This window comes from Theropithecus gelada, chromosome 15 (assembly GCF_003255815.1).
Source record: "Theropithecus gelada isolate Dixy chromosome 15, Tgel_1.0, whole genome shotgun sequence".
NCBI lineage: Eukaryota > Metazoa > Chordata > Mammalia > Primates > Cercopithecidae > Theropithecus > Theropithecus gelada.
The window spans coordinates 31,358,068-31,383,189 of record NC_037683.1 but is presented as its reverse complement, the minus strand read 5'-3'; the positions used below and the strand labels follow the sequence as shown (position 1 = coordinate 31,383,189).

The 25,122-nt window shown below is 40.4% G+C and overlaps 1 protein-coding gene across 4 annotated transcripts in view; it reads left to right on the top strand.

The window, feature by feature from the left end:
• The first annotated feature begins 9,228 nt into the window (after window positions 1-9,228).
• The window catches only part of PALM2 (paralemmin 2), a 318,639-nt gene continuing 302,745 nt past the window's right edge, over window positions 9,229-25,122 (top strand). The window contains exon 1 of one of the 4 annotated variants that reach the window (XM_025359222.1): window positions 9,229-9,313. In XM_025359222.1, the coding sequence (XP_025215007.1) occupies window positions 9,309-9,313 (5 nt within the window). In that variant the 5' untranslated portion in view covers window positions 9,229-9,308. The remainder of the gene's footprint in view (window positions 9,314-25,122) is intronic. The other 3 variants (XM_025359219.1, XM_025359223.1, XM_025359224.1) reach the window with 3 other exon arrangements.

The window sequence follows — 25,122 nt, the reverse complement described above, 5'->3', positions numbered from 1 at the left end:
GGGATATGATTTGGTCCTATGGGTTATACATTATACATAATACTTGTTCCCAAACATATTCCCAAAGTCTAGGTTAATTGAGTATTAATACCATAGGTGGAACATTAACAGTCTAGACCACGTCGTATTGCGTCAAATGTAGTTAAGTTCCTTTTCATAGTTTTCTCCAGCATCAAATGAAGAGAAGACAGATTTGCATGTTTTCCTGCATATTGTGCGTGTGTGTGTGTGTGTGTGTGTGTATTCACATGGGTCATGTTCTTGATCCCTTAGCTAGCAACATATACACACAAAACAGATACTACTATACAGGCATAAGGCAGTCAGTGCATGCTTAGAGAAAAAAACATTACTATGGAAACCATCAACTGTAATGACTTTGATTTGATTAAAGAAGCATCTAAGAAAGTACAACTTCTTGGGGTCTGGCTCGGGGAATTTTTTCATTATTTTATTTAACAAATATTTATTGGGTTCCTACTATGTGATAGGTACTATTGTAGGGAACGTGTGAATAAATAAAATTGAAAAATAAATCCTTGCCCCCTCAGGGCTTACATTCGAATGGATCCTTGATTGTATTTATAGAAGATGTTCCACTCACATTTTTCCAACAGCTAAATAACATTCTGCCTTGGGAAAAAACCCCAATTTTCCACTTTCCGAAGGGAGAAATGAGTTTTAACTTTCATATTATCCTCCTCAAAAGAGTTTCCAAAAAAATTTGAGGTCCATCTCTGCCACAGCTGCTTTTCATATTGACCCTTATCCCATGCGTGGTGGCTCACGCCTGTAATCACAGCACTTTGGGAGGCCGAGGTGGGCGGATCACAAGGTTGGGAGTTCGAGACCAGCCTGACCAACATGGCAAAACCCTGTCTCTACTAAAAATACAAAAATTAGCCAGGCATGGTGGCAGCGCCTGTAATCCCAGCTACTCAGGAGGCTGAGGCAGGAGAATTGCTTGTACCCGGGAGGTGGAGGTTGCAGTGAGCTGAGATTGTGCCACTGCAATGCAGTTGGGGCAACAGAGTGAGACTCCATCTCAAAAAAAAATTGACATTTAATATTGTATTAGATGAAAGTATCTAACGATGATATACGTAAGCCTCCCTTCAAAGATACCACCAAGTAACCAAATAGCTTCCCCATCCTCATGCGGGATAGTGGAGCTGATAGGATTATCCTGAGTTAAGTATTAATGGCCTTATATCAATTAAACATCACCGATGTCTTCTGGCTCTCAGCTTAACCAATGTGCAGCATATCCGGGTGACACCGCACTTGCCTCTCTCTAATGTGTGGTTAAGGGGCAGCTATTTTCCTCGGCAAAGTCCCCTTGGTGAGTCCATGGTGTCACTGGGTTATCTCTGAGAGGTCATTGTTCCTCTTCCATCATAGGTCAGACTTGGCAGTGGTGAAAGAAATGTTCTTGCTACATCTGTACACACATAATCATGAGCTGTTCTGAACACATACGTCATTTTGTGGATGTGTGAGTGGATTCTCAAAACAAAAAACAAATAGGTCTTTTCAGCTTTCTGAGCTAGAAGAAAACAGTAAGTATGCTGCAACAAAGAGGATGATCCCAGGTCAAGTGCAGAAATTTGTGTTGGCTGTGGGACTAAGTCACCCCCAGGATCCTTCCATCCTCAATAGACTATGATTCCAAGAATTACCCAGAGTCAGAAGCCAATGCTTCCAGTGTCTGGTCTGAGCATGCCCATAAATATATAGAGAAATCAATAGAAAGACCGTGAAGGGGAGAGATCAATTTTGCCCATGTTTAACCAAAGAAAAGACCAATTTACATTTTCCCAACATCCTGTCACAATCTATAGGCCACTTTTACCTAACATCTGCAGAATTACAAGAGACAATTTGAGTGACGTATTTCAGAGAGAACTTATTAGTGGTAGAAGAATGAGACATGAAGGCTAACAGTGACTCCGTGATATTAACTCCAGCCCTATAACCAAGTGGGAAGTCTACAGATTAACAAAACTCCATCCACTATTTATTTACTTGTTGAGACAGGGTCGTGCTCTGTTGTCCAGGCTGGATGACAGTCACGTCAAGTACTCCAGTAATGTCAGGTAGATGAGAAGACTGCTTGTTTTTGTATTTTAATTATCAATCTGATGGTTTGCTTTTGGTTTGTTAATATATTTATATTATAAAGTATTATAAATTTATTTATTTATTGTAACAGGGTCTTGCTCTGTCATCCAAGCTGCAGCGTAATGGTTCTATCATAGCTCACTTCAGTCTCAAACTCCTGGACTCAAACAATCCTCCTGCTTCAGCCTCCTGAAGTGCTGGGATTGTAGGCATGAGCCACTGTGCCTGGAACCATGCATTATTGAATTACACCCTCTGACTCCCCTCCACCTTACACAGCTAGATGAACAAATACCTAATTTCAGTTAGAGATGTTTCTTTTCTACACGTCTCTAACAGTAACATTATGTACATGATAATATAAAAAGGCAAAACAGTACATGGTATAAAATGTAAAAAAGTACAGGAAGCTCCATAGGACATAATAATTCCTACTGTAGGAAATCCACTAATACCTAGTAGATGAGAAGACTGATTGTTTTTATATTTTGATTATCAGTCTAGTGGTTTACTTTTGGTTTGTTAATACATCGGAAGGCTGCTTTGAGCTTGACAGTGGTTGTGTTGGTTTTTATTCCCGTCATCCTCAGATAGACATTTTAAATTATAGTAATATGTCCATTCATCCAACACTGACAAGGAACAAGAATGCCACTTGAACATGGAAATGAATACATTTTCCAAACAACTAAATTTTAGCCTAGTCAAATTGGAAATATTAAGAGCCTAATCTGAATGGAAAATTGCGACAGCCTGTTTGGTTAATGTTCTCGGGAACTACTGAGATACGCAAGGCTGTGTATTCCACTTTTATTTTATTTTATTTTTTTTGAGACGGAGTCTCCACTTTTAAACAACCTTCACACATGTTGAAGAATGGTCCAGAACTGACGTTTTGGTGCACTTTTAAACAACCTTCACACATGTTGAAGAATGGTCCAGAACTGACGTTTTGGTGGCTGTTGTTTTCTTCCTTGTAGTGGTTCCTTGTAGTGGTTACTGCCTGAAGTATCACTTTTCCTGTTTTTCTCCAACTCCTTCTCATGTGTGTTTCTATTTTTAGTAAACCAGAAAATCATTTAACCAAACATACTAAGTGTTATATCTAGTCATATATAGAGTTTTGTTTGTTTTGAATCAGGGAACACTGAGATTGTGGTGAGAGGTGTGGACCCTCTTCTCTATCCCCTACCTCCTCCTAAGCCATAATTCTGTCTATAATCCCAGCCAGATCCCTGATGCCCATCCATAGCCCCCAGTTTAAGAATTTCTGTTCTAGCATGGATATTCTTTAAAGAACTAAAAATAGAACTTCCATTCCATCCAGCAATGCCACTACTCGGTAACTATTTGAAGGAAAATAAGTCACTATATGAAAAAGACACATGCACACACATGTTTATAGCAGCACAATTCACAATTGCAAAGATATAGAACTAACCTAGGTGCCCATCAACCAAAGAAAATATGATGTATATATACACCATGAAATATTACTCAACCACAAAAAGGGACAAAATAATGTCTTTTACAGCAACTTGGATGGAGCTAGAGGCCATTATTCTAAGTGAAGTAACTCAGGAATGGAAAACCAAATATTGTATGTTCTCGCTTATAAGTGGAAGCTCAGCTATCAGGACACAAAGGCATAAGAATGATATAATGTACTTTGGGAACTTGAGGGGGAAGGTTGGGAGGGAGGTGAGGGATAAAAGACTACATATTGGGTGTAGTGTACACTGGGTGATAGGTGCACTAAAATCTCTGAAATCACCATTAAAGAATTTATCCATGTAACCAAAAACCACCTGTACCCCCAAAACTATTAAAAAATTTTTAAGAAAGTGTTTCTATTGTAAAGCTCATGCATTTTACTTATGTGAAATCCCATTAGGTTTTGCTGTACAAGGTAACTTGTTCTTTGATAGATCAAGAGGTTGAACACTTCAGTTCTGTTGATGAATTTGACTCTTACTACTATGACTTGAACAAGTTTTTAACTACTCTAAACTTAAGTTTTTTTAATCTATAAAATGATGATAATAAATAACTGTCCTATAGGATCATTGCAGGATGAATATAAAACAACATATAGGCAAGGAAGTTGCAAATTTGAGACAAGTAGAACTTAGCCCAAGGTCCATGGACAAGGGATGGGCTTCAGAGCATCAGCAAACGCCCTGATATTCCCAGCAAAATGTAGGTTTGTGCCACCTGTGTGTTTTTCATCAGACGTTTATGACCTCAAGAGAGTAAGAATAAGTGCTTCTAGCATGGACTTTGTGATATCATTGTTTTGCTTATTTCCCAATTCTAAACTACATTTCAGATAGGAAGAGCTGTTAATTTACTGACTTCCAGGTAGGAGAGGCATTAATATGTACTTGGTGTGCAAAGGGTCCTCAGTGAACTCAGCTTAATGACTTAACTATGATTTCATTAACCAGTTAATGAATTAACTATTAGAGAATGTGTACCAATGTATCTGCATAGTCATGTACTCTGCTACTTTGTAGCTGATATGGTCTGGATGTGTGTCCCCTCCAAATCTCATGTTAATATGTGATCCCTAGTGTTGGAGGTGGGGCCTAGTGGGAGATATTGGATCATGGAGGTGGATCCCTCATGAACGGCTTAGAGACATTTCCTTGGTGATGAGTGAGTTCTTGCTCTGTTAGTTCATGTGATATCTGGTTGTTTAAAAGAGTCTGGGACCACTACTCTCTCTTGTTCCCTCTCTCTTGCTCCCACTCTCACCATGTGATATACTGGCTCCCCATTTGCTTTCTACCACAAGTGTCAGCTTCCTGAGACCTCACTAGGAGCAGATGCCAGCAGCATGCTTCCTGTACAGTCTGTAGAACTGTGACCCCAAATAAGCCTCTTTTCTTGATAAATTACCCAATCTCACGTATTCCTTTATAGCAATGCAAATAGACTAACACAGTTAGTGATAACATATAGTTCACAAATGGACTAATGGATATAGATAACTATGCTATATTTACCAACATAATCTATATTATTTTAAGTAAATAGATTACTTGGGCTAACATTCTTACTTCATTAATGCAAATAAACAAATTGGTCTTCTCAGTGTCTTTTACCTGTACTGGTTTCCTTTCTTCAAAGGGATATCATGAAGATAAATAAAGATATAGCTATTAAAATGTTTGAAATTTCAGGGAAAATTGCAGTGTAATGAGGATGATGATGAGGATTAGCTAATTAGAGTTATTGTTTATTAAGTATCTACTAAGTACCAGACTCTGTTCTAGGCATTTAATACACTTTGTGTTTAATTTTCAAAACAACCTTTAAAGATAGGTATTATTGCCCTCATTTTATATGTAAAGAAACCTGAGACTTAGGTTAAGTAATAGGTCCAAGTTCACAAAACTAGTAAATGTAAAGCTGGAATTTTAATCAAAGTCTGTTTGACTCTATAGTCTGTTATTTTTTTCCTACAGTTAATATGGCAGAAAATATATTTGTGACTCTTAATAAGGAATAACCCAGCCCTATAAAATGAATTTTTCTTATTTTCCTATTGCATTTGAAAATTGTAATAGTCTATTAACTTTAAAAAACTTAGGATGTACCTAAAACTCAATTTAACCTTTATATTAAAGTTAAGAAATACCCTTGAAAGGTTTCAGGCAAGGGGATGATATGATCAGATTAGTGTTTTTGGAAGTTTGCTCTGGCTGTAGGGTTGAATGGGTTGGCACGGGATGTGACTGGGCGCAAGGAGGCCAAGATGGAGGCTGTTTCAACAATAGCAATGGGGTTGGAGGAAGTGAAAGGGCATGATGACTATTTAGAGGATAGCCTGGATAAATCTTGTTCATTGACTGGATATGGGAGGTCAGGATGGTTAGAAATCAAGACAGACACCCAGATTTTTGAGTGAGGCCTTATATCCTTTCTGGTATTAGGATAAGGGGCAGGTTATTAGGGAGAGATTTACAGGTGAAAATGACAAGTGCTTCTGGGACAGACTGGGTTTGAGGTATTTGTGAAGATGTTACAATGACCTTTGGGCATCGGTTTTGAAATTTAAGAGCATGATCTGGGCTACAAACTTAGTTTTGGAAGTCAGCATCATATTGGTGGTTAAGCCATAGAAGTAGATGAAGTTGCTCAGGAAGGGTATGTATAGTGAGAAATGAAGAGAGTTTAGGTAAGAATCTTACAGAACACCAAGATTTAAGAGAGAAGTAGATGGCATAGCTAGAGGTGTGGTACTGTATTGTCACAGAAGACTCTTTCAAGATGGAAGGGATGACCCTAAATACTTACCCAAAGAGAACACATTTATTCACATAAAGACCTGTACATGAATGTTTATAGCAGTTTTATTTCATAATTGCCATAAACTGAAAACAACAAATATCCCTCAAGTGGTGAATGGATAGACAAATTGTGGTGCATCTGTACAACTGAAAGCTATACTTATCAATGAAAAGGACCTACCCACCTATACACACAACATGGATGGATCTCAAAAGCATTTGCAATGTGAAAGAAATTGAACATGAAAGGCTATATACTGTCTGATACCATTTATATGATATTCTAGAAAAAGCAAAATCTCTGAGAACAGAGATGAGACCAGTGGTTTCCAGAGGCTGGAGATAGGAGGAGTGGATCGACTATGAAGGGACTTAAAAGAACTGTTTGGGGGTGATGGTCATGTAATATATTGACTACGGTGGCAGTTACATGATAGCATAATGTATCTAAACTCATAGGCCTGTACACCTACAAAGGGTGAATTCCACTGCATATAAATTATACCTGAATAAACCTGACTTCAAGTAAAAAACCAAAAACAAAAGGGAGCTGTAAAAATGTTCAACACAGCTTAAAAATGACATAAGAAGAGGACTGAGACATGTCCATTTGGCATTGGGGACTTTACAGGGAGCAGTGGCAATGGCATGGGGGAGGCAGAAGCCAGAATGCTAAGCATTGAGGAGAATGGCAAAGATTACTGGTTGTCTGTCCCCCATACCCATTTTCCCCTTCTTACATGGGAATGGAGGCCTCAACTTTTGGATAGGCTCATGACTATGCAGAGTAAAGACTGCTTTGTCTAGTCTCCCTGGAAACTGAATGTAGCCATATGACTGAATTCTGGCCACAGAGATGTAAGTGTCCTGAGGCAGCTTCTGGGAGCCTTCCTTAAGAGGCAGTTGGCGTGCTTCCTTTACTTATTTTTCTTTCCTCTTTCCACATTTATGTTGGCTGGAATGCAGACATAAGGGCTACAGCCAGAGCAGCCAACTTGGACTGTGAAACAATTTTAGGAAAGGAGACCACATACGACAGAGCAACGTTTTGTAGGAGCCTGCATCTCTTTGCTCTTTCAGGAGTCGAGCTCATAAACTGGCCCAGGACAGCTTATCTCTGATCTTTTAAAAGACAGAAAAGCACATCTTTTTCCTGTTTAAGCCTCTTAATTATTCACACATGAACTTAATCCTATATGCAACTGGAAAGGGACATGGATTGGGGGGAGGGTTTTATGATCTCCAAATTCACATCCAATTTCTCTGTGAAGGGATACCTGGAGTTGATCCAGAGTCTCCTTCCACAAAACAGCTTTTTGAATCTTCACTGGGTTTGACTTTGCAGCTCACTCTCCAGAGGAAAAGGAGGAGCAGTGAATCCACTGAGAACATTTTGCACGGTTCTCTTTCCAGCCCCTTGACATGTGGAGCTGTCTCCCATCTAGAGTCACCATACAGGCTGTTGGCTGGCCAGAAAGCCCTAGCCCTGTGGCTTGCGTATCTGAGTCCTCTCCCCTTTCAATCCCAGTCCCTCAGGAAAGCTTTCCCTGAACATCTACCTACGCACATCCACTCCTCTTTTATTCTCCATCAAAGCATTTTTTAAAAGCACATCTTTAGTAAGACATAATTCATAGACCACAAAATTCACCCAGAGTGTATAATTCAATAGCTTTCAGTGTGTTCAGTTGCACAAGCATCACCAGAAATTAATTCTAGAACATTCATCACAGCATCTTATTACTTAATTTTTATAGCAATATTTTCAGCCTGTGACGATATGTTTATTTTTGTCTTTATCTGTGCTTTGCCTTTCTACTTTAACCCGTGAGCTCCTGCAGGGCAGGGACTGTGATGGCTATGCCTATGCTTGGTGCTGCGTTTTCAGCACCTGGCAAACACCAACTCACAAAGGGACCCACCTGCAAGATACAAGAAAAGCCTGAAGCTGTCCCATCGACTCTTCATTGTAGCAGGTGCAGGACACCTGGATGAGAACTAGGTTCTTGCTCTGGAAACCGTTAGGAGTAGAGGATTCTCAGAGGGGGTGGAGGCAGGGAATACGTACTCCAGGTGGCTTATTACTGCGGGGCCAGGGCCGTGGTAATTTGGGAAAACATAGTCAATATAGCTATTGTTTTCAAATAACAGACTAGGGAAACAGACCCTGGACAATATCTCCCTGGCAGGCGGGAACACGCAGAATTTGGAGTGAAACGGAAAGGGGCGTGGGGTCACCAAGGTGGTGAAACGCCGCATTAAGGCGCTGCAAGACAGCTGGAGTTTTGCTTGGGAAACTCACAGGGATCTCGCCGGGCCGGCACAATGGCGTTTCCGAACCCATGCCCAGCCCACTGGGGGCAGTCCTTGCTGCTTGCAGAGGCCAGACGCTTCTTGCAACTTCTAAGCGGCGAGAGCTGCCACCTTGCCAATGACTCACTCGTTTCCCTATGCCCTTTGGGCTGTGCCACCCGCCGCAGCCTCTCTGCTCCCCCACCCACCCTTCTACCCAGGCTCCGCGCCGCGCCGTCAGTCCCAGGGGAGCCGCCAGCGCACCTGGCGCCTAGGGCGCGCAGCGCTGCTAGCTGGTGGCCACCTCACCCGACGCGCAGCTGCCAGCGCGCTCCCTCCCTGAAACCCTGAAGTGGGGTGGCTTGTCTAGCGCCCAGTGAACAACATTATCCAATTGCTTCCCGTTTTATTCGCAGGCTGGGAGCTGAGAGAGCCTGAGCATTCACTTTCAACCCTCCAGGGGAGGAGGGGGTGCGGGCGGGGAGAGGAGACGACTCCCAGCTCCACCTCGCGCTCAGCGCGGCCAGAGCACTTGGCTCCGGGAGAGGCGAGCAGCGCCGGTGAGCCCCGCAGCAGCGCGCCCGGCCGCCGAGCCCCGCGATGGAGTGAGTATCCCCGCGCCGCGCCGGCCGCTGCCCTCCTCTCGGCATGTTGCCATGGTGACCGCGGCAGCAGGCAGATCCCGCTCGGGTCCACGTCCAGGATGGGTGTTTAATTTCAGCCCCATGTGTACGCCTGGTGTTTCTATAGCAGCCGCCGCCGCGGCGGCAGGAGGCAAGGGGTAGGAACCCCGGGTGGCGAGGTTTTTGCGGCTGCCCCTTGGCCAGCAGTGCCTGGGGGGCGAGTGAGGGGAGTAGATGATGTTGCTAAGGACGGAGGCACGTTCTAGGCTTTCCCATCCCTGCCCCAAGCTTCCGCTTATCGGGGAGTTGGCCGCAATAGCCATGACTTCCGATTCCTAACCATGTCAGCATTATTGGACTGCAGTTAAAAAAAGAGGGAGGGGGTCACTGCGGATCGGAAGCAAACGCGGTTCGGTGTGAAGCGTGTAATGGAAGAATGATGAGTTAGTGGGTAGTATGAGCCAGGGCTGCAATGTCCTGGCTACTAGAAACCATCAGAAGACCCAAAAGAATTGATTTGTTCCTTGGGTATTGGAGAAATAAGACAGAAACATATTGGCGGCAGCCCAGAGTGGAATTACAACGTTTGGCACCGTGGACACGGCATGGATGGGTGGGGAAGAGAGGGCATGAAGACAAGAGGCGTTAACCAGAAGAGGCATAATAAAGGGCTCCGGTTGTGGGTCTGGTCTCGGATGCCTCTTTTCTCTGTGTTTGCATCCCTGCACTGCTTTTTGGACACTCTCTCGAGCTGCTGCCGCAGCAGGGCCGCTCTGACAGGCGACAGCCAGCCGCTCCAAGGAAGGGTCATTTTCTGAGCCAGCTATTAGATCCCGCTCACTTGGTCAGCTTCTCCTCTTCCGTTCTCTTCCCACACTACTCCTTGACATTGAGGCCGTCTGAAATCATATTTCAAGTTAGAGATAAAGTCATGTTTTCAGACATCAGGACCTTCATGCCAAACCCAAGAAACCCTAGATGCAGCCTTTATCCCTCTGCATATCTGATTGTGTAGATGCAATTTAATCCTCAGGAAGGCTGCTAAAGCAGAAGTGAGAGATGGTGTGGCATTGTAGGAGTCAGGAGTCATGGATTTCAGGCCCCACCTAGCCTGATACTGGTGTTATTGATTTCCTACTCCAGTAATTGAATGTCTCTGAGCCTCAGTTTCCCTATCTCTGCAATGGAAAAAAAGATGTTCCTTACTCACTTTGAAGCATTGTTGAGAGGATCATGTAATATTTGTATCTCTTCCAAAGGGCTTTGTAAATTGTAAGATATGTACAAATTTAAGGTATAGTGTCACGATTAAGAGCTAGGCTCTGGAGTCAGATTGGCTGGTCTGGGCCTTCCGACACTTTGCTGAATGACATTAATCTCCCTGGGCCTCATTTTTCCCATCTGCAAAATGGGAATAATAATAGTAACTATTTCATGTACTTTTTGTGAACATTAAAGAAGTTAATGCATGTAAGTTGATACATATACATATAAGGTTCTTAGAGCCTGGCATAAAGTAAGCTCAATCAATGTCATCTGTTATCTATTAATATTATCTATTATTATTAGGTTGATGCAACAGTAATTGCAATTTTTGCCATGACTTTCAATGGCAAAACCCAAAAATTACTGTTGCACCAGCCTAATACTACAGTCTACAGCATTTCATGGGATTTCGGATTGGCACCAAGCTATTTTTTGTTTTAGATAGGGTCTCACTCTGTCACCCAGCCTGGAGTGCAATGGTGCTGTCATGGCTCACTGCAGTGTTGACTTCCTGGGCTCAAACAAGCCTCCCACCTCAGCCTCCTGATGGGACTACAGGCATGTACAACCATGCCCAGCTAATTTTTAATTTTTCATAGAGACAGGATTGCCCTATGTTGCTCAGGCTAGTCTTGAACTCCTGGAATCAAGCAATCCCCCTGCCCCGGCCTTGCTGGGGATTAGGTGTGAGCCACCACGCTCAGTCTTTTTTTTTTTTTTTTTTTTTTAATTTATAAAGAAATACATGGTGTGGTGGTTCATGGCTGCAAGCTCAGTGCTTTCAGGACAGAGGTGTTAGGAACTCTTGATGAGCCCAGGAGTTCGAGGATGCACTGAGCTATAATTGCATCACTGCACTGGGTGACAGAGCAAAACCTCGTCTCAAAAAAACAAAGAAGGAAGGAAGGAAGGAAGGAAGGAAGGGAGGGAGGGAGGGAAGGAGGGAGGGAGGGAGGAAGGAAGGAGGGAAAGGAGGGAAGGAGGGGAGGAAGGGAGGGAAGCAAGGAAGGGAAAGACAATGCCTGAAGGGCAATTGAAAATAACATAATTCCGAAGATACCACTGTAGATGTCAGAACCAGCAAGAAGCCACAGCAGGCTTGGGTATACAGAGCAGATTCGGCCTGATGCACACTTCATTCTTGTTCTTCACTGTCATTTTCTTAGGCATGGAGACTGTCCTTTACAAGAGACTGAACATAGATCTAGTCATCTCACGGGGTAGGGCTAAATGAGAGCCTGCTTGTTTGCCAAGGCAGCAACTTTCATCTTTATGTTCTCACATGAATAATCTAATATTTGATGTATTTCTCCCAGACTTAGCACTTGGGTACTCAATAACTGGAACAGCACACAGGACTGATAAGTTTACAAAGGTCCTCAGCTCTTTCCCACATTCCCTCTGAGTCCTCTGGCTAAGGTTTCCTTCCAGGTGTGCTAAGTTCACACCTGGAACTCCTTGTGAACAAAGACCTTCCTCATCACATTCTTTTGGCTCCACAGGATCCAAATTGCTGCCTCAATTAGCCTCCTTCTCCCTAATCAACTTGGCCTCGGCTTTCCCATTCCCAAGTGACATTCCAAAGTTCTCACTTCTTGGTTAACCTTTCCAATTTCCAACTCTGTTTTCTGCCCTAATTCCTTGGCTTCCTTAATGTATTAGGCCGTTCCTGCATTGTTATAAAGAAATACTTGAGACTGGGTAATTTATAAAGAAAAGAGTTTTAATTGGCTGATGATTCTGCAGGCTGTATAGAAAGTGTGGTACAGGAGTCAGCTCAGCTTCCAGTGAGTCCTCAGGAAGCTTTCAGTCATGGAGAAAGGTGAAGCAGAAGCCTGGCAAGTTGTATGGTGGGAGCAGGAGCAAGAGCGGGGTGGGGGTGGGCGGGGGCAGTGTCACAGACTTTAAACAACCAGATCTCAGGAGAACTTATTCACTATTGCGAGTGAGCACCAAGGCCCCATCCCCAGGATTCACCCCCAGGACTGAAACACCTCCCACCAGGCCCCATGTACAACACTGGGGATTAAATCTCAATGTGATACCTGGAGGGGGACATCCAATCTATATCACTTGATATAATGAGCTTTTTCATCTCTCTTTTTTCCCTTTTAGAATATCACCTTTTCCTGTCCCTCCTTGGGTCTCACAACATTTCCCTTGTACCAAATACTGCCCCTTCCCTTCAATCTAAACACTACTCAAATTTCATCCTAGGTAGGAAAGCCCGCTTTGAATATGAGTGAAATAGGGACTCCATTCCTCTTACTTTCTGTAACCAACTTATAAACATTTATTAAAAGAGGGAATAAAATTCACTTCTTTTATGTTTTATTTTAACCGACAAATATTTGTTGAGATATTTGTTGGCTCACTGGTCAAAAAAACAGTCATGATTCTCATTGTCTGATGACAGATCGATGTTAAATCAGTAAACACATGTGTGTGTATACTGATTAAATTTCTCCTTAGAAAGGGGTTTTTCTTTTCTATCACATTGTCAGGCTGCAAATTTTCTGAACTTTTATGCTTTGCTTACCTTATAAAACTGAATGCCTTTAGCAGCACCCAAGTTACCTCTTGAATGCGTTGCTGCTTAGGAATTTCTTCCACCACATGGCCTAAATCATTTCTCTCAAGTTCAAAGTTCCATAAATCTCTAGGGCAAGGGAAAAATGCTGCCAGTTTCTTTACTAAAACATAAAAAGAGTCACCTTTGCTCCAGTTCCTAACAAATTTTTCATTTCCATCTGAGACCTCCTCAGCCTGGATTTCATTGTCCATATCATTATCAGCATTTTGGTCAAGGACATTCAGCAAGTCTCTAGGGAGTTCCAAACTTTCCCACATTTTTCCTATCTTCTTCTGAGCCCTCCGAACTGTTTCAACCTCTGCCTGTTACCCAATTTCAAAGTTGCTTCCACATTTTCAACTATTTTTTTAAGCAGCACCCCACTCTAGTGGCACCAATGTACTGTATTAGTCCATTTTCATGCTGCTGATTAAGACATACCTGAGACTGGGCAGTTTACAAAGGAAAGTGGTTTAATGGCAAACTTACAGTTCCAAGTGACTGGAGAAGCCTCACAATCATGGCGGAAGGCAAGGAGGAGCAAGTCACATCTTATGTGGATGTCAGCAGGCAGAAAGAGAGTTTGTGCAGAGAAACTTCCATTTTAAAAACCACCAGGTCTCATGAGACCCATAAACTATCATGAGACCAGCACATGAAAGGCCTGCCCCCATGATTCAATCATCTCCCACTAGGTGCCTTTCACAATGCATGGGAATTGTGGGAGCTACAAGACAAGATTTGGGTGGGGACACATTTAGCAAGAAAAATGATTCAACCTCACAAAGTATCCATAATCACACAGACTAAACTGTAAGCTCCTTGAAGACAGGGTAAGGGATATTTTCATCACCATTTATCCCAAGTATCTATCACAGTGCTTCGTACATAGAAAGTATTCAATAAATATTTGCTAACTAAATGAGTTACTGGATGAATGAATGAAGGCATATGTTAAGAACCTGAATTTATCTGTAACTTTATGTCCCTAATGCACTTATCCTTTCAAACCATATCACCAAGTTTCCCAATTTAAAATGAAACTTAGTGAAAATCAGGAAACATAGTCATTTTTTCACAAGCATTATTGGTTTTAGTAAAATGAGAGCTTCTTAGTTTAAATAAGAAAAAAAAAAACAGCCATAAAAGATAATGAAATAATGTCCTTTGCAGCAGTGTGGATGGAGCTGGATGCCATTATCCTAAGTGAGCTAATTCAGAAACAGAACGCCAAATATTGCATGTTCTCATATATAAGTGAGAGCTAAATGGTATGTACACATGGACCTAAAGATGAAAATAATAGACACTGGGGACCTCAAAATGGGGAGGGTGGGAAGGGACAAGGGTTGAAAAATTACCTATTGGGGACAGTGTTCACTGTTTGGGTAATGGGTACATTAGAAGTCCAGTCCCCACCAGTATGCAATATACCCACGTAACAAACTTGCACATGTACTCCCCTGAATCTAAAATAAAATAAAATTTACAAAGGGTCTATCTTGGAAAAGAAGAAAGGTCTAATTTGCACCTTAAGAGACTAGAAAAGCAAACTAAATCCAAAGCAAGCAGAAAAAGAAATGAAAGAAAGAAAAATCTAGATAATAAACAAGAAAAGAGGGTATTAACTGATTGAAGTTAAAATTTTTCTTAGTGACATGCTCTGTACTGGATGGGTAGAGCAGAGAAGACCTACTGGAAAACCAGAGGTGGGGTTGGTGTCATGTTCCATACCATGTTAGTGTTCTTGTGTGGTACACGAAACATCAGGCAAGGGCAGGTACATGCTGCCCTCCTGGGTGGGTTGGGTATGAGATCCATGTGTTTGCAGGAATGCACTTTAACACCTGCAGTTATTAATTTGATGCCACACCTACAGATTTTGCCCCACACTTCTCTGGAATGGTCTTCAAAACAGTATGGGATCAAAAAGGCACAAATAACATAACACAAGAATCTAAGTTGTTGCCATCCCTGTAAGCCCTGAGGTGCTGACAATGTGGGTGACAGCCTCGGATCAGAAGTGGCATTCCCCATCACCAGTCAGATGCCTGTTCTCACATGGACTTAGGCTTATAACATCCAGGGTTGATCATAAAACATCTATAGTTTGATTTTGCAAATGAACAAATCTGGCTTCATGGAAGAATAAGTGCGGTAGGGACACTGAGTTACAGATAACTTCAGGTTCTTAACATATGCCTTCATTCATTCATCCAGTAACTCATTTAGTTAGCAAATATTTATTGAATACTTTCTATGTACAAAGCACTGTGATAGGTACTTGGGATAAATGGTGATGAAAATACCCCTTACCCTGTCTTCAAGGAGCTTACGGTTTAGTCTGTGTGTGATTATAGATACTTTGTGAGGTTGAACTATGTTTCTTGCTAAATCCATCTTCTGATGACACAAAATGTGGCATTTTGTGGGTTCAGCTTATGGAGGACATCAAATAAATGTGTTTAGAAATGTGTAAGACTTTTAGAAGATAATTTCTATGATGAAAGTAATGTATGCTTTTTAAAAATTCAAATATTATAGAAGTTTATGCAGTAAATATCCCTATTTTCCATTCTCTCCCTCATATCTCAGTTCCTAGGGGTGATTACCATGAACACGTGGGAAGCTTCTTTCCAGATATTTTCCATGCAAACATCATAGAGTTGGAATCACTTATATATATAGGTTTAAATATTTATTTTACATAAATGAAATCATACCGTATATGTTGTTCTACAGCTTGCTTTTTCCACTTCATATTATATTCTGTGTACTTTTACATATCAATATATGTTAGCATGTATAGCTCAGTGGTAGAGCACATGCTTTGAATATCAATATGTACACATCTACTTCATTCGATTTATAAAACTGCTTAGTATTTACTTTTGGAATATCATTAACCAGTTCTTTATGATGAAGAGTTAGACTTGTTTCCACTTTTTGCTAATATTTTCAATACTACAATGAACATCCTTGTCCACACTGCAAATGAGTCTGCATACAATTTTCTTAGAAATGAAATTACTTGGTGAGTGAATATGCACATTGTAAATTTTGCTATATATTGCCCAGGTGCCCCCAAAAGTGTTGTATCCCTTTACATTGCCATCCATCATGTTTGAGAGCCCCTGTTTCCCCAAATCCTTGACAATGCTAACCACATTATATATTCATATTTGAATATTTATGTTTGACTAGTCTAACTTGAAGTACATCATCACTGTCATTGGCCATGGTCTGTGCTCTTGCTCTCTCTACTTGTCACTTTCTCAGAGAGCCCTAGTAAGCCACAAGGTGCAAATGTTCAGAAGATGGTGAAAATCACTTACAATGACAAAGCTTAAAATATCTCATTGACTTTCAAAAGTGATCAAGTGATTGTTTTACAGTTTGTCAAATGTAGACTTTATTGATAGATTTCTTATTCTTAAAGTTGAGGAAATGAGCGCACATCACTTAGCCCCCCTTTTACCATTTGCTGCAGTTATAGTGTGATATAGTTTGGCTCTGTGTCCCCACCCAAATCTCATCTCGAACTGTAGCCCCCATGTGTTCAGGAAGGGACCTGGTGGGAGGTGACTGGATTATGGGGATGGTTTCCCCCATGCTGTTCTCATGATAGTGAGTGAGTTCTCACAAGATGTGATAGTTTAAAAGTGACAGTTTCCCCTGCTCTTTCTCTCTCTCCTGCTGCCATGTAAGACATGCCTGCTTCCCCTTCTGCCATGATTGTAAGTTTCCTAAGGCCTTTCCATCCATGCAGAACTGTGAGTCAATAAAACCTCTTTGTTTACAAATTACCTAGTCTCAGGTAGTATCTCTACAGTAGTATGAAAATGGACTAATACATAGTGTTAGTTTTATGTTTTCAAAGTTTTTAGCATTTGCAAATTTGATCATAATTCCCTTAGTTCATTCAATCAACAGATACATCTTTTTGAATGTCCTTTTCATCCCAGGTACTGCTCCAAGCACTGAGAATACAGCAGTAAATTGTCAAAGAGCAGATGAGCTTATATTGTGTTAGAGGAGACAGACAATACATATATTACATATATACTTTGTCAGGCAGCAATACATGTTAAAAAAATAAAGCACATTAGGAGACTGGAGAGTGATGGGAGGGTTATTTTTGATAGTGTCATCAGGGAACATGTTTCTGAAGTCACGAGTTTGGACAGAGACTTGAACAAGGTGAGACATGCAGAAGAAGGAACAGCAGTTGCAAAGGTCCTGAGGCAGGGCCATGCTTTGTGGGCTGAGTGTTAGTCTTGGATCTAAATGCAGTCAGAACACCACTAGCCCTTTCATCAATGACCTCCTCTTTTTTGAGCATCTTACAGGTTGATTTAGTGTTTAGTTAAAAGGGTTTGTTTTCAAACAGGGCCAAAGTGTTTTAAATTCCAAATGCCTGTTGGTTGTTTCTATGAACAAATGAATGTGTATAAAATTATAGAATCATGTTTTTTTGCCCCTCATAATTCTCTAAGATATCATTCCATTGTGTTCTGGCATTGACCCTTGCTCTGGAAAAGTCTGAGCTAGACTGACTATTTCTTCTTTGTAGATGGCTTGCCCGCTTCCATCCCTCCCACTCCTGCAATTTTTTTTTTTTTTTTTGACTTTGATGCTGATCAAGTTATTTTTAAGCACTGAAAGTTTGGTAACTTCTCTTTGATATTTCTCACTGTAAGTCATTGTGTTTTTTGTTTTTGTTTTTTTTTTAATGGAAAATGGTGGTTCCTTTGATCTGAAGAGTCATATTTTCCTTTATATTTTTGTAAAGATATTTTCATTGTGGCTTTCAAATGCAGAACGTATTTGTTCTGTTATCTACTACAGGGACATCTATTACCTATTGCCCTCCATAACTATTAATTCTGAACATTTTTCATTTTTTCCTGATGTTCCTATGAGTTTCCTTACATTTAAAAGTCTGTCGTACAGATAGTTGACTCTCTTGTTAAGCAACAGTTTCTAAGTAGGCTTCACTTCTGAAATGGTTTTATGGTTGTCTTCAATTTATTTTCTGGCTTGGCTAGCTCATTTTGCACTTATTTTTTAAAAAGAGTTCATATATTCAATTTTTTGAATGTATGGAGAATAATTTATCAGAAAATTATCTGTATTTCTTGGGCTATTTTTCTGAACTGTATTTATCTGCCATTTGCTGATAAATCTTTCCTTTATATAAAAATAATAACTGTGCACATAGAATCTATGCATGTTAATGGCTTTGCATTTATTATCCATTTCCAAATAGAGGTAATTCTATCCAAACCTACTATTTGCTCAAGAATAGGTAGAAGGGATGGAGACAGTGATTTGGGGGAGACATTAGCTTTAGATTGGATATTTTTTCTCATAAAAAATTCTTACAACTCTGCAATGTCTTCTGTTCAAAAAAGTTGTGTAGCAAGTGAGCAGATCATTCAGACAGATCACATATCCCAACTTACTGTGTGTGAGTTGCGGGAGGGTAGACAGATATTTGGTGCTTTACCACTACTTGTTGACTTGGTTTAGCATTTATGAAGAGTGGCAGGGCAAGTCAACTACAAAGGGAATTGCTCTTTCCCTTCTATTTTCCTACATCTCTTGCCTCAAGATTATTTCTCTATGTTAAGGTTTTCAGTTTTGCAGATAATAAACATGAAGGATTCACACAGTACTCCCATCGACTCCCATCGGTGTCACTTTCTCCATCAGTTCACTCTGGTAGGGAACCAGCCCCTTCACACAGATGTCCCCCACTTTTTGCCAGTTCTCACCACCCAGTGTTGGGCCTTTCTGTATTCTCTCCTTACATAGAGAGAAATTTGAGAGCCAGTTACGATCTGTGGAGAACTATATCACCTTTTAGGGTTGTCCACTGATTTAATAAAAGTTATACTCTGTTTGACAGATAATTCTTATAGCCTGTGATCTGAGAATTGTAGCTCTTTGCTAGTTTCATAGATCAATTTTTTCATTTCTTTATTTGTTTTTTAGAGTTGAAGTCTTGCTCTGTCACCTAGGCTGGAGCATAGTGGTACAATCGTAGCTCACTGCAGCCTTGAATTCCTGGGCTCAAGAGATCTTGCTGCAGGGCCCCAAATAGCTGGGACTGTAGGCACACACCATCATGCCTGGCTAATTTTTAAATTATTTTCATTTTTAGTAGAGACAGGCTCTCACTTTATTGTCCAAGTTGGTCTCAGATTCCTGGTACTTAAGCAATCCTCCCACTTCAGCATTCCAAACTGCTGGGATTATAGATGTGAGCCACCATACCTAGCCTCACAGTAGATAAAATTTTCTTTCCAATTTTTCCTTCTTTTAATTCATTTCAGCAGCTTTGAAGGAGATACAGAGAAGACTTTACCATATCTTTAAGTTAATTAATCAATGAATCTTGTGTTTCTATGAAAATAATATTGTAACTACCAAATGTCATTGTTATTAAAAATCTGTTGTTATTATATATCTTAATTCTCTCTTAATTCTTAGGAATGTGTATGGCAAAAAAAAAAAAAAAAAAAAAGAGTTCATGAATGAGATTTTAAATACTTTGCAGTATTTTGGAAAGGGTGTACCTGGCAATGTTCTCCATCTCATCCTTCAAATCCATTTTCTACCCTTCCCCCACCTGTGTACCTCATGAGGCTGTGCTTTGTGCCCTATGAGGCTGACCTCTATGGACTCCCTCAGCTTGCCTCTCTTACTCTTTGACTTCCTGTTGAGTTGGATCAATGGAAGGCACCAGCAGGAGAACCATGGATGGGAGAGAGAAGAGTGAAGTCAGTGAACGGTTTAATCTATGGTTTCTCTTCCTACAGGGCAGTGGGTTGGCCAGGGCATCTTTCCTCTTCTGAAGGCCGCAGCAGCCCCTCCTACAGCTACAGCTATAGCTCTCTCCCACTGCTGGTAGCCACTTCCTTCCTTTGCTCCTCTGGGACTTGATGTGGCGATGGCTCCCTCATCACTTTGTTAGCCCCTGGGTGCTTCACCATTGCTGTGGGTTACTGTCAGCTCTGTCTTTGCCTTTGTAAAGCAGTCTCTTTATTAAGCTTATTTCAGTTATCCAGTTGGAATATGCCATCTGCTTCCAGCTGGGATCCTAGCTCACACAGCATATGAAGGATAGAAGCACTGAAAGTCTTACGAGAACACATCTTATTACTGGGATGGAATCTGGTGATTTCTGTTTGTTCATACATTCTGATCATTGGACCTCAAGGCTCCAATATAGGGAACATATATTGAGTGTTGTTATGTGCATACTCAAACATTTGAGAAGGAGACAATCCTATTCCACAGATATCAAAGTGCTCATTTACTTCCCATTGAAAAATGTCATTTTCTTATACATGACTTATAATAAAAATTCCCCAAATTTGATGCCTTAGAGGGAAGACCAATCTCAGTTATGAGTAGGCTTAATCAAAATTTTATTTCATTTAAAGAAATGAAATCTTATTTCTCTTCATTATAGGAAGGAAATTTCCTGGTCAAAATTCTGTTTTTGTAAATAGGTCTTTATAGTATTTGATGTACTATTTTAAAATGTGATAATTTAACCTATTAATAGTATATAAATGGATAGTACCTAAATTGCTGCCAAGTTAATTAAGTCTATACCATCATGTGTAATCTTCTTCACAGATAGTACAAAAGCATAAAGTGTAGTCTAATGAAAATGCATGTTTTACAAGTTCTGAATAAATGGGCTATAAATTAAATATATTATAATCCACTGACTTTTATATAGCATTTTGATACACTCTGGATATTTACCCCCCTACCCCCCGCCAAGATCTCATGTTGAAATGTGATTCCCAGTGTTGGTGGTGAGGCCTAGTGAGAAGTGTTTGAGTCATGAGGGTGGATCTCTCATGAATGGCTTGCTGCCTTCCCTAAAGTAATAAATTAGTTCATGCCAGAGCTGACTGTTTAATGGAGCCTGCACCTCCTCCCCTCTCTCTTGCCATGTGACACTCCTGCTCCCCTTCACCTTCTGCCATGAGTGGAAGCTTCCTGAGGCCTCACCAGAAGCAGATGCTGGTGTTATACTTCTTGTACAGTCTGCAGAACTGTGAGCCAAATAAACCCGTGTTCCTTATAAATTACCTAGTCTCCAGTATTTCTTTATAGCAATGCAAAAACAGACTAATACATATTTCATACTTGAAAAGTAAGTTGTTGTTTAGACTGCTTGCCCTACTTTTAATACCTCAATTTCTATCAATTATGTTTATTTATCAATTCATTCAGCTCGTAATTATTAAGTACCTAGTATGTGCCAGACACTTTTATGGGTATCTGTGATACAAATAGGAGTAAGACATTGTCTTTGCCTTCATAGGGGTCACAATCTAATGAGAAACAAACATAGTTGGCCAGGTAATTATAATAAAACATGGTAAGTGTTATGCAAAGGAAAGGTTTGATGGAATACTATCTGTCAGAGGCACATAGTATTGGGGCAGGAGCCTAAATGAAGTTTAGGAGTCCAGGGATTCTAAGATGAGGTCAAAATCCAAGCCTATTTCATAGTCCTTGAAATTAATTTAGCATAAAAAATCTTTAATGTCTGGACTAGTCATCTTACAACTGGTTAAGTCATTTTCTCAAAAAATCAGCAACCCAAATCCTATATTAAAGCTAGTTTGAATAATTGACTTAACCTTCAAATCTTTTTGTTTGCACTTACAAGTCTATGACTAATGCTGCCTCCGTGATCATGGGTGAGGCAGCATTGTGGAGAATGCCTGCCCCCTTGAGGAATCAGAAACTCAGCTTTCAGATGATGGTGCAAAGTGGGATCACAAAACAAAACAAAAAAACAAAGAACAAAAAGGAAACAACACAAAAACCAAAACAGAACAAACAAAACGATATGAAGATTTGGTGGGCCCTACTATACCCTTTGTAGATACTTGGTTTTAGTTACGTTTGCTGAGATCACATCAAAAGCCTCTGAACCTCTGAAAGGCATTATAAGTTGCCCAACTGCACCTATGAGCCATCCAGAGAAGCATTAAATAAGTTGATCCAAAAACTCTTTTGAAGTCCTCCATCCTTTCAATACTTTTCTTATCTTCTTTGCTTCTGAGCAGGAGATGCAGCATTTAAAATCAAGAACATCAATAATAAGATCTCATTTCCTAAGACAGCATCTTTCTCACTGTAATGTGCATGTAATCATTTGGGATCATGTTGAAAAGCAGATCCTGATTCTGTAGATAGGGGATGTAGTTAGGGGGTTCCTGTGTTCCCAACAAGCTTCCCAGGAGGTGATGTTGATGCTGCTGGTCTGCAGACCACACTTTGAGTAGCAACATTCTCAGTGCAAAGATAGAGCCCAGGGCTTTATATAACACAAGAAGTGGGTTTGGAGATTCCTCATTTTTTTACACTTCCCATCCCAAGACAATCTCATAGTAGGTGAGTCTGATCATGAATTGGAGTTCAACAATCTGTGTGTGGAACAGGGAAATACACAGAACAAAACCTGGCTCTTCATTTTCATTGGCACAACTTAGCAGTTAAATGTGGATAGGCAGTCTCTATTTTTTGGGAAATCAGAATAGGCTAGGAGTTAGCCAAAAAGTGTATATGAGATATATAAATGCAATATTACCTTTTAAAATATGAATTTGAAAATTTTTGTGATCATAAATAATTTAAATTCTAAAAATATTTTTCTTTGGTCAGTTCTTTAATATTTTAAAAATAGTGAATCTAATTGTTCATGGCCTCATGTGACTGTAGGCCATAATATCTTGGTATAAATCTCCAGTTATGATTATATGAATATGATATGAATATGATGTGCTAGGCCCAAGAAGCTCATGGTATTCCATTTTCTGAACAAGATCAATAAACTCTGGGACCCTTATTATTAAAAGCAAGGGAAGAGTAACTTATTTTGTAAAAGATAATTCAAACATGTTAGTAAGTTGTGTTTTCATTTATGTGAGATGAGAATTATCCCCAAAACTCTTTCATTGTAATGGGAGCTAAGCGTTATAAAGACAATGCATATTTGATGATTAGACTGCACAGATCAAGGTTCAGTTATGGATTCTTGATTGCTTGGTAAAATGATGGCTCTTCAAACCTAATTACATTTCAGTGAGTTAAAGCGCGGTTCCGAAGGACTCAATATGTTCACTCCCAGTCCTCATCAGCTGTACAATTTGCTTTCCTGTTAGTTTTACTCCAGATCTTGAAATTAAAAGCATTTTATTATATCAGGATGGTGTGTCTATGACTTCAGTGTGAGTAGAGGAGGAGTGTTCTACCATGGAATAACACAAATTAGAGGTGCATGTATGTATGTGTATGGGGGGTGTGTGTATATTAAACTTTATACTTTTTAAAGCCTCCTTTTAAAATGCCATCTTTCAGATATGCCTGTGTCTCATTTTGGTAGTTTTTCTTTTCTTTCGTAATTTAACCATCTCTTGGGAATTAGAAAAGGATTCCTAAGATCAAAATCCCCAATTTTCTGGAAAAGCTTTGGCATTTATCACTCTCTCCCCACATTTGCCTGCTTCCTAAGATTGGTCAAAGGCATCCATAGGCCCTCTGGGTGACAAGGAACAGAGATTTATACAGTCCACCTTACAACATATGGATAAAGGGTCTCTTTCTTTCTGTATATGAATTTTGTGTGTGTGGGAAAATATACATAGCATAAAATTTACCGTTGTAACCATTTATAAGTGTATAATTCAGTGGCATTAACTACATTCATCATATTGTGCAATCATCACCATTTCCAGAACTTTTTCATCATCCCAGACTGAAACTCTCTACCCATAAAACATCAACTCCCTATTCTCCCCACCCGCTATCCCCCATTCTACTTTTGGTTTCTGTGAAACTGCCTACTCTAGGTGCCCCATATACATAGAATCAAACACCATTTATTCTTTTGTGTCTGGATAATTTCACTTTGTGTAATGCTTTGAAGGTTCATCCATGTTGTAGCCTGTATCAAAATTTCATTACTTTTTAAGGCTGAATATTATCCATTTATATGGCTATACCACATTTTATTATTCATTCATCTATTGATCGACATTTGGGTTGTTTCCACCTTTTGGGTATCATGAATAGTGCTGCCATGAACACTGGGGTACAAATATGTGTTTGAGCTTTATATTCTTTTGAGCATAAGTGTTAATAGATATTTATTGAAAGCCTATTATGAGCCGGTACAGTATTTTCTAGAAGTTGAGGCTATTGAGGAAATGAGCAGCATCCCAGCCCTTGTATAAACACAAGAATGATAAATATGCTATTCTAGACACCAATAAAATCCTACCAGAAAAAGAAAATTTAAAAATGCATTAGAGTATCTGAAGTTGGGGCAAAAAGTGGGTATGGGCAACCTCTCATAACATAAGAGGAAGGCGAGCTCCAGGCAAAAGGAACGGCCAGTGTGAAGCCTAAGCTAGAAAGGGCACGATGGTGGTGGAAGGGGCTCAAGGGTGGTGACTGGGGTTGATGCTGGGGGAGAAGATGTCAGCGTCTAGGTCAGCCAGACCTTCTAGGCCACTTAGGTCCAGGTGTCACAAGGATCAAGTTTGAAGGCCCTTGCAGAGAAAGAATAAAAACCTATCTTCCTTTTGCAAACTTTACAAAAACATGCCCATTCCATGAAAACACATTACTAGGTCCCTTCCAGAGTTTTCAGGGGCTGTCCAAGTGAGGGCCGTGGTTCTTAAGCTTCAGTGGGTCTGCAGTGATCTGTCTCTGAGTCCTGTAGTAAGAGTCTGGCTTTTGTTTAGATGATGAAAGGAAACGTTTGGGGGATTTTGAGCAGAGAAGTTACAAGATCTGATATGTGGATTAGAAAGATGGTTAGGGTTGCTGTGTGAAGGACAGGCTGTAGAGGACAAAGAGGAATCAAGGAATGAGAGAAGGCTGGAGACCTGTTGCAGGTGAGAACTGATGG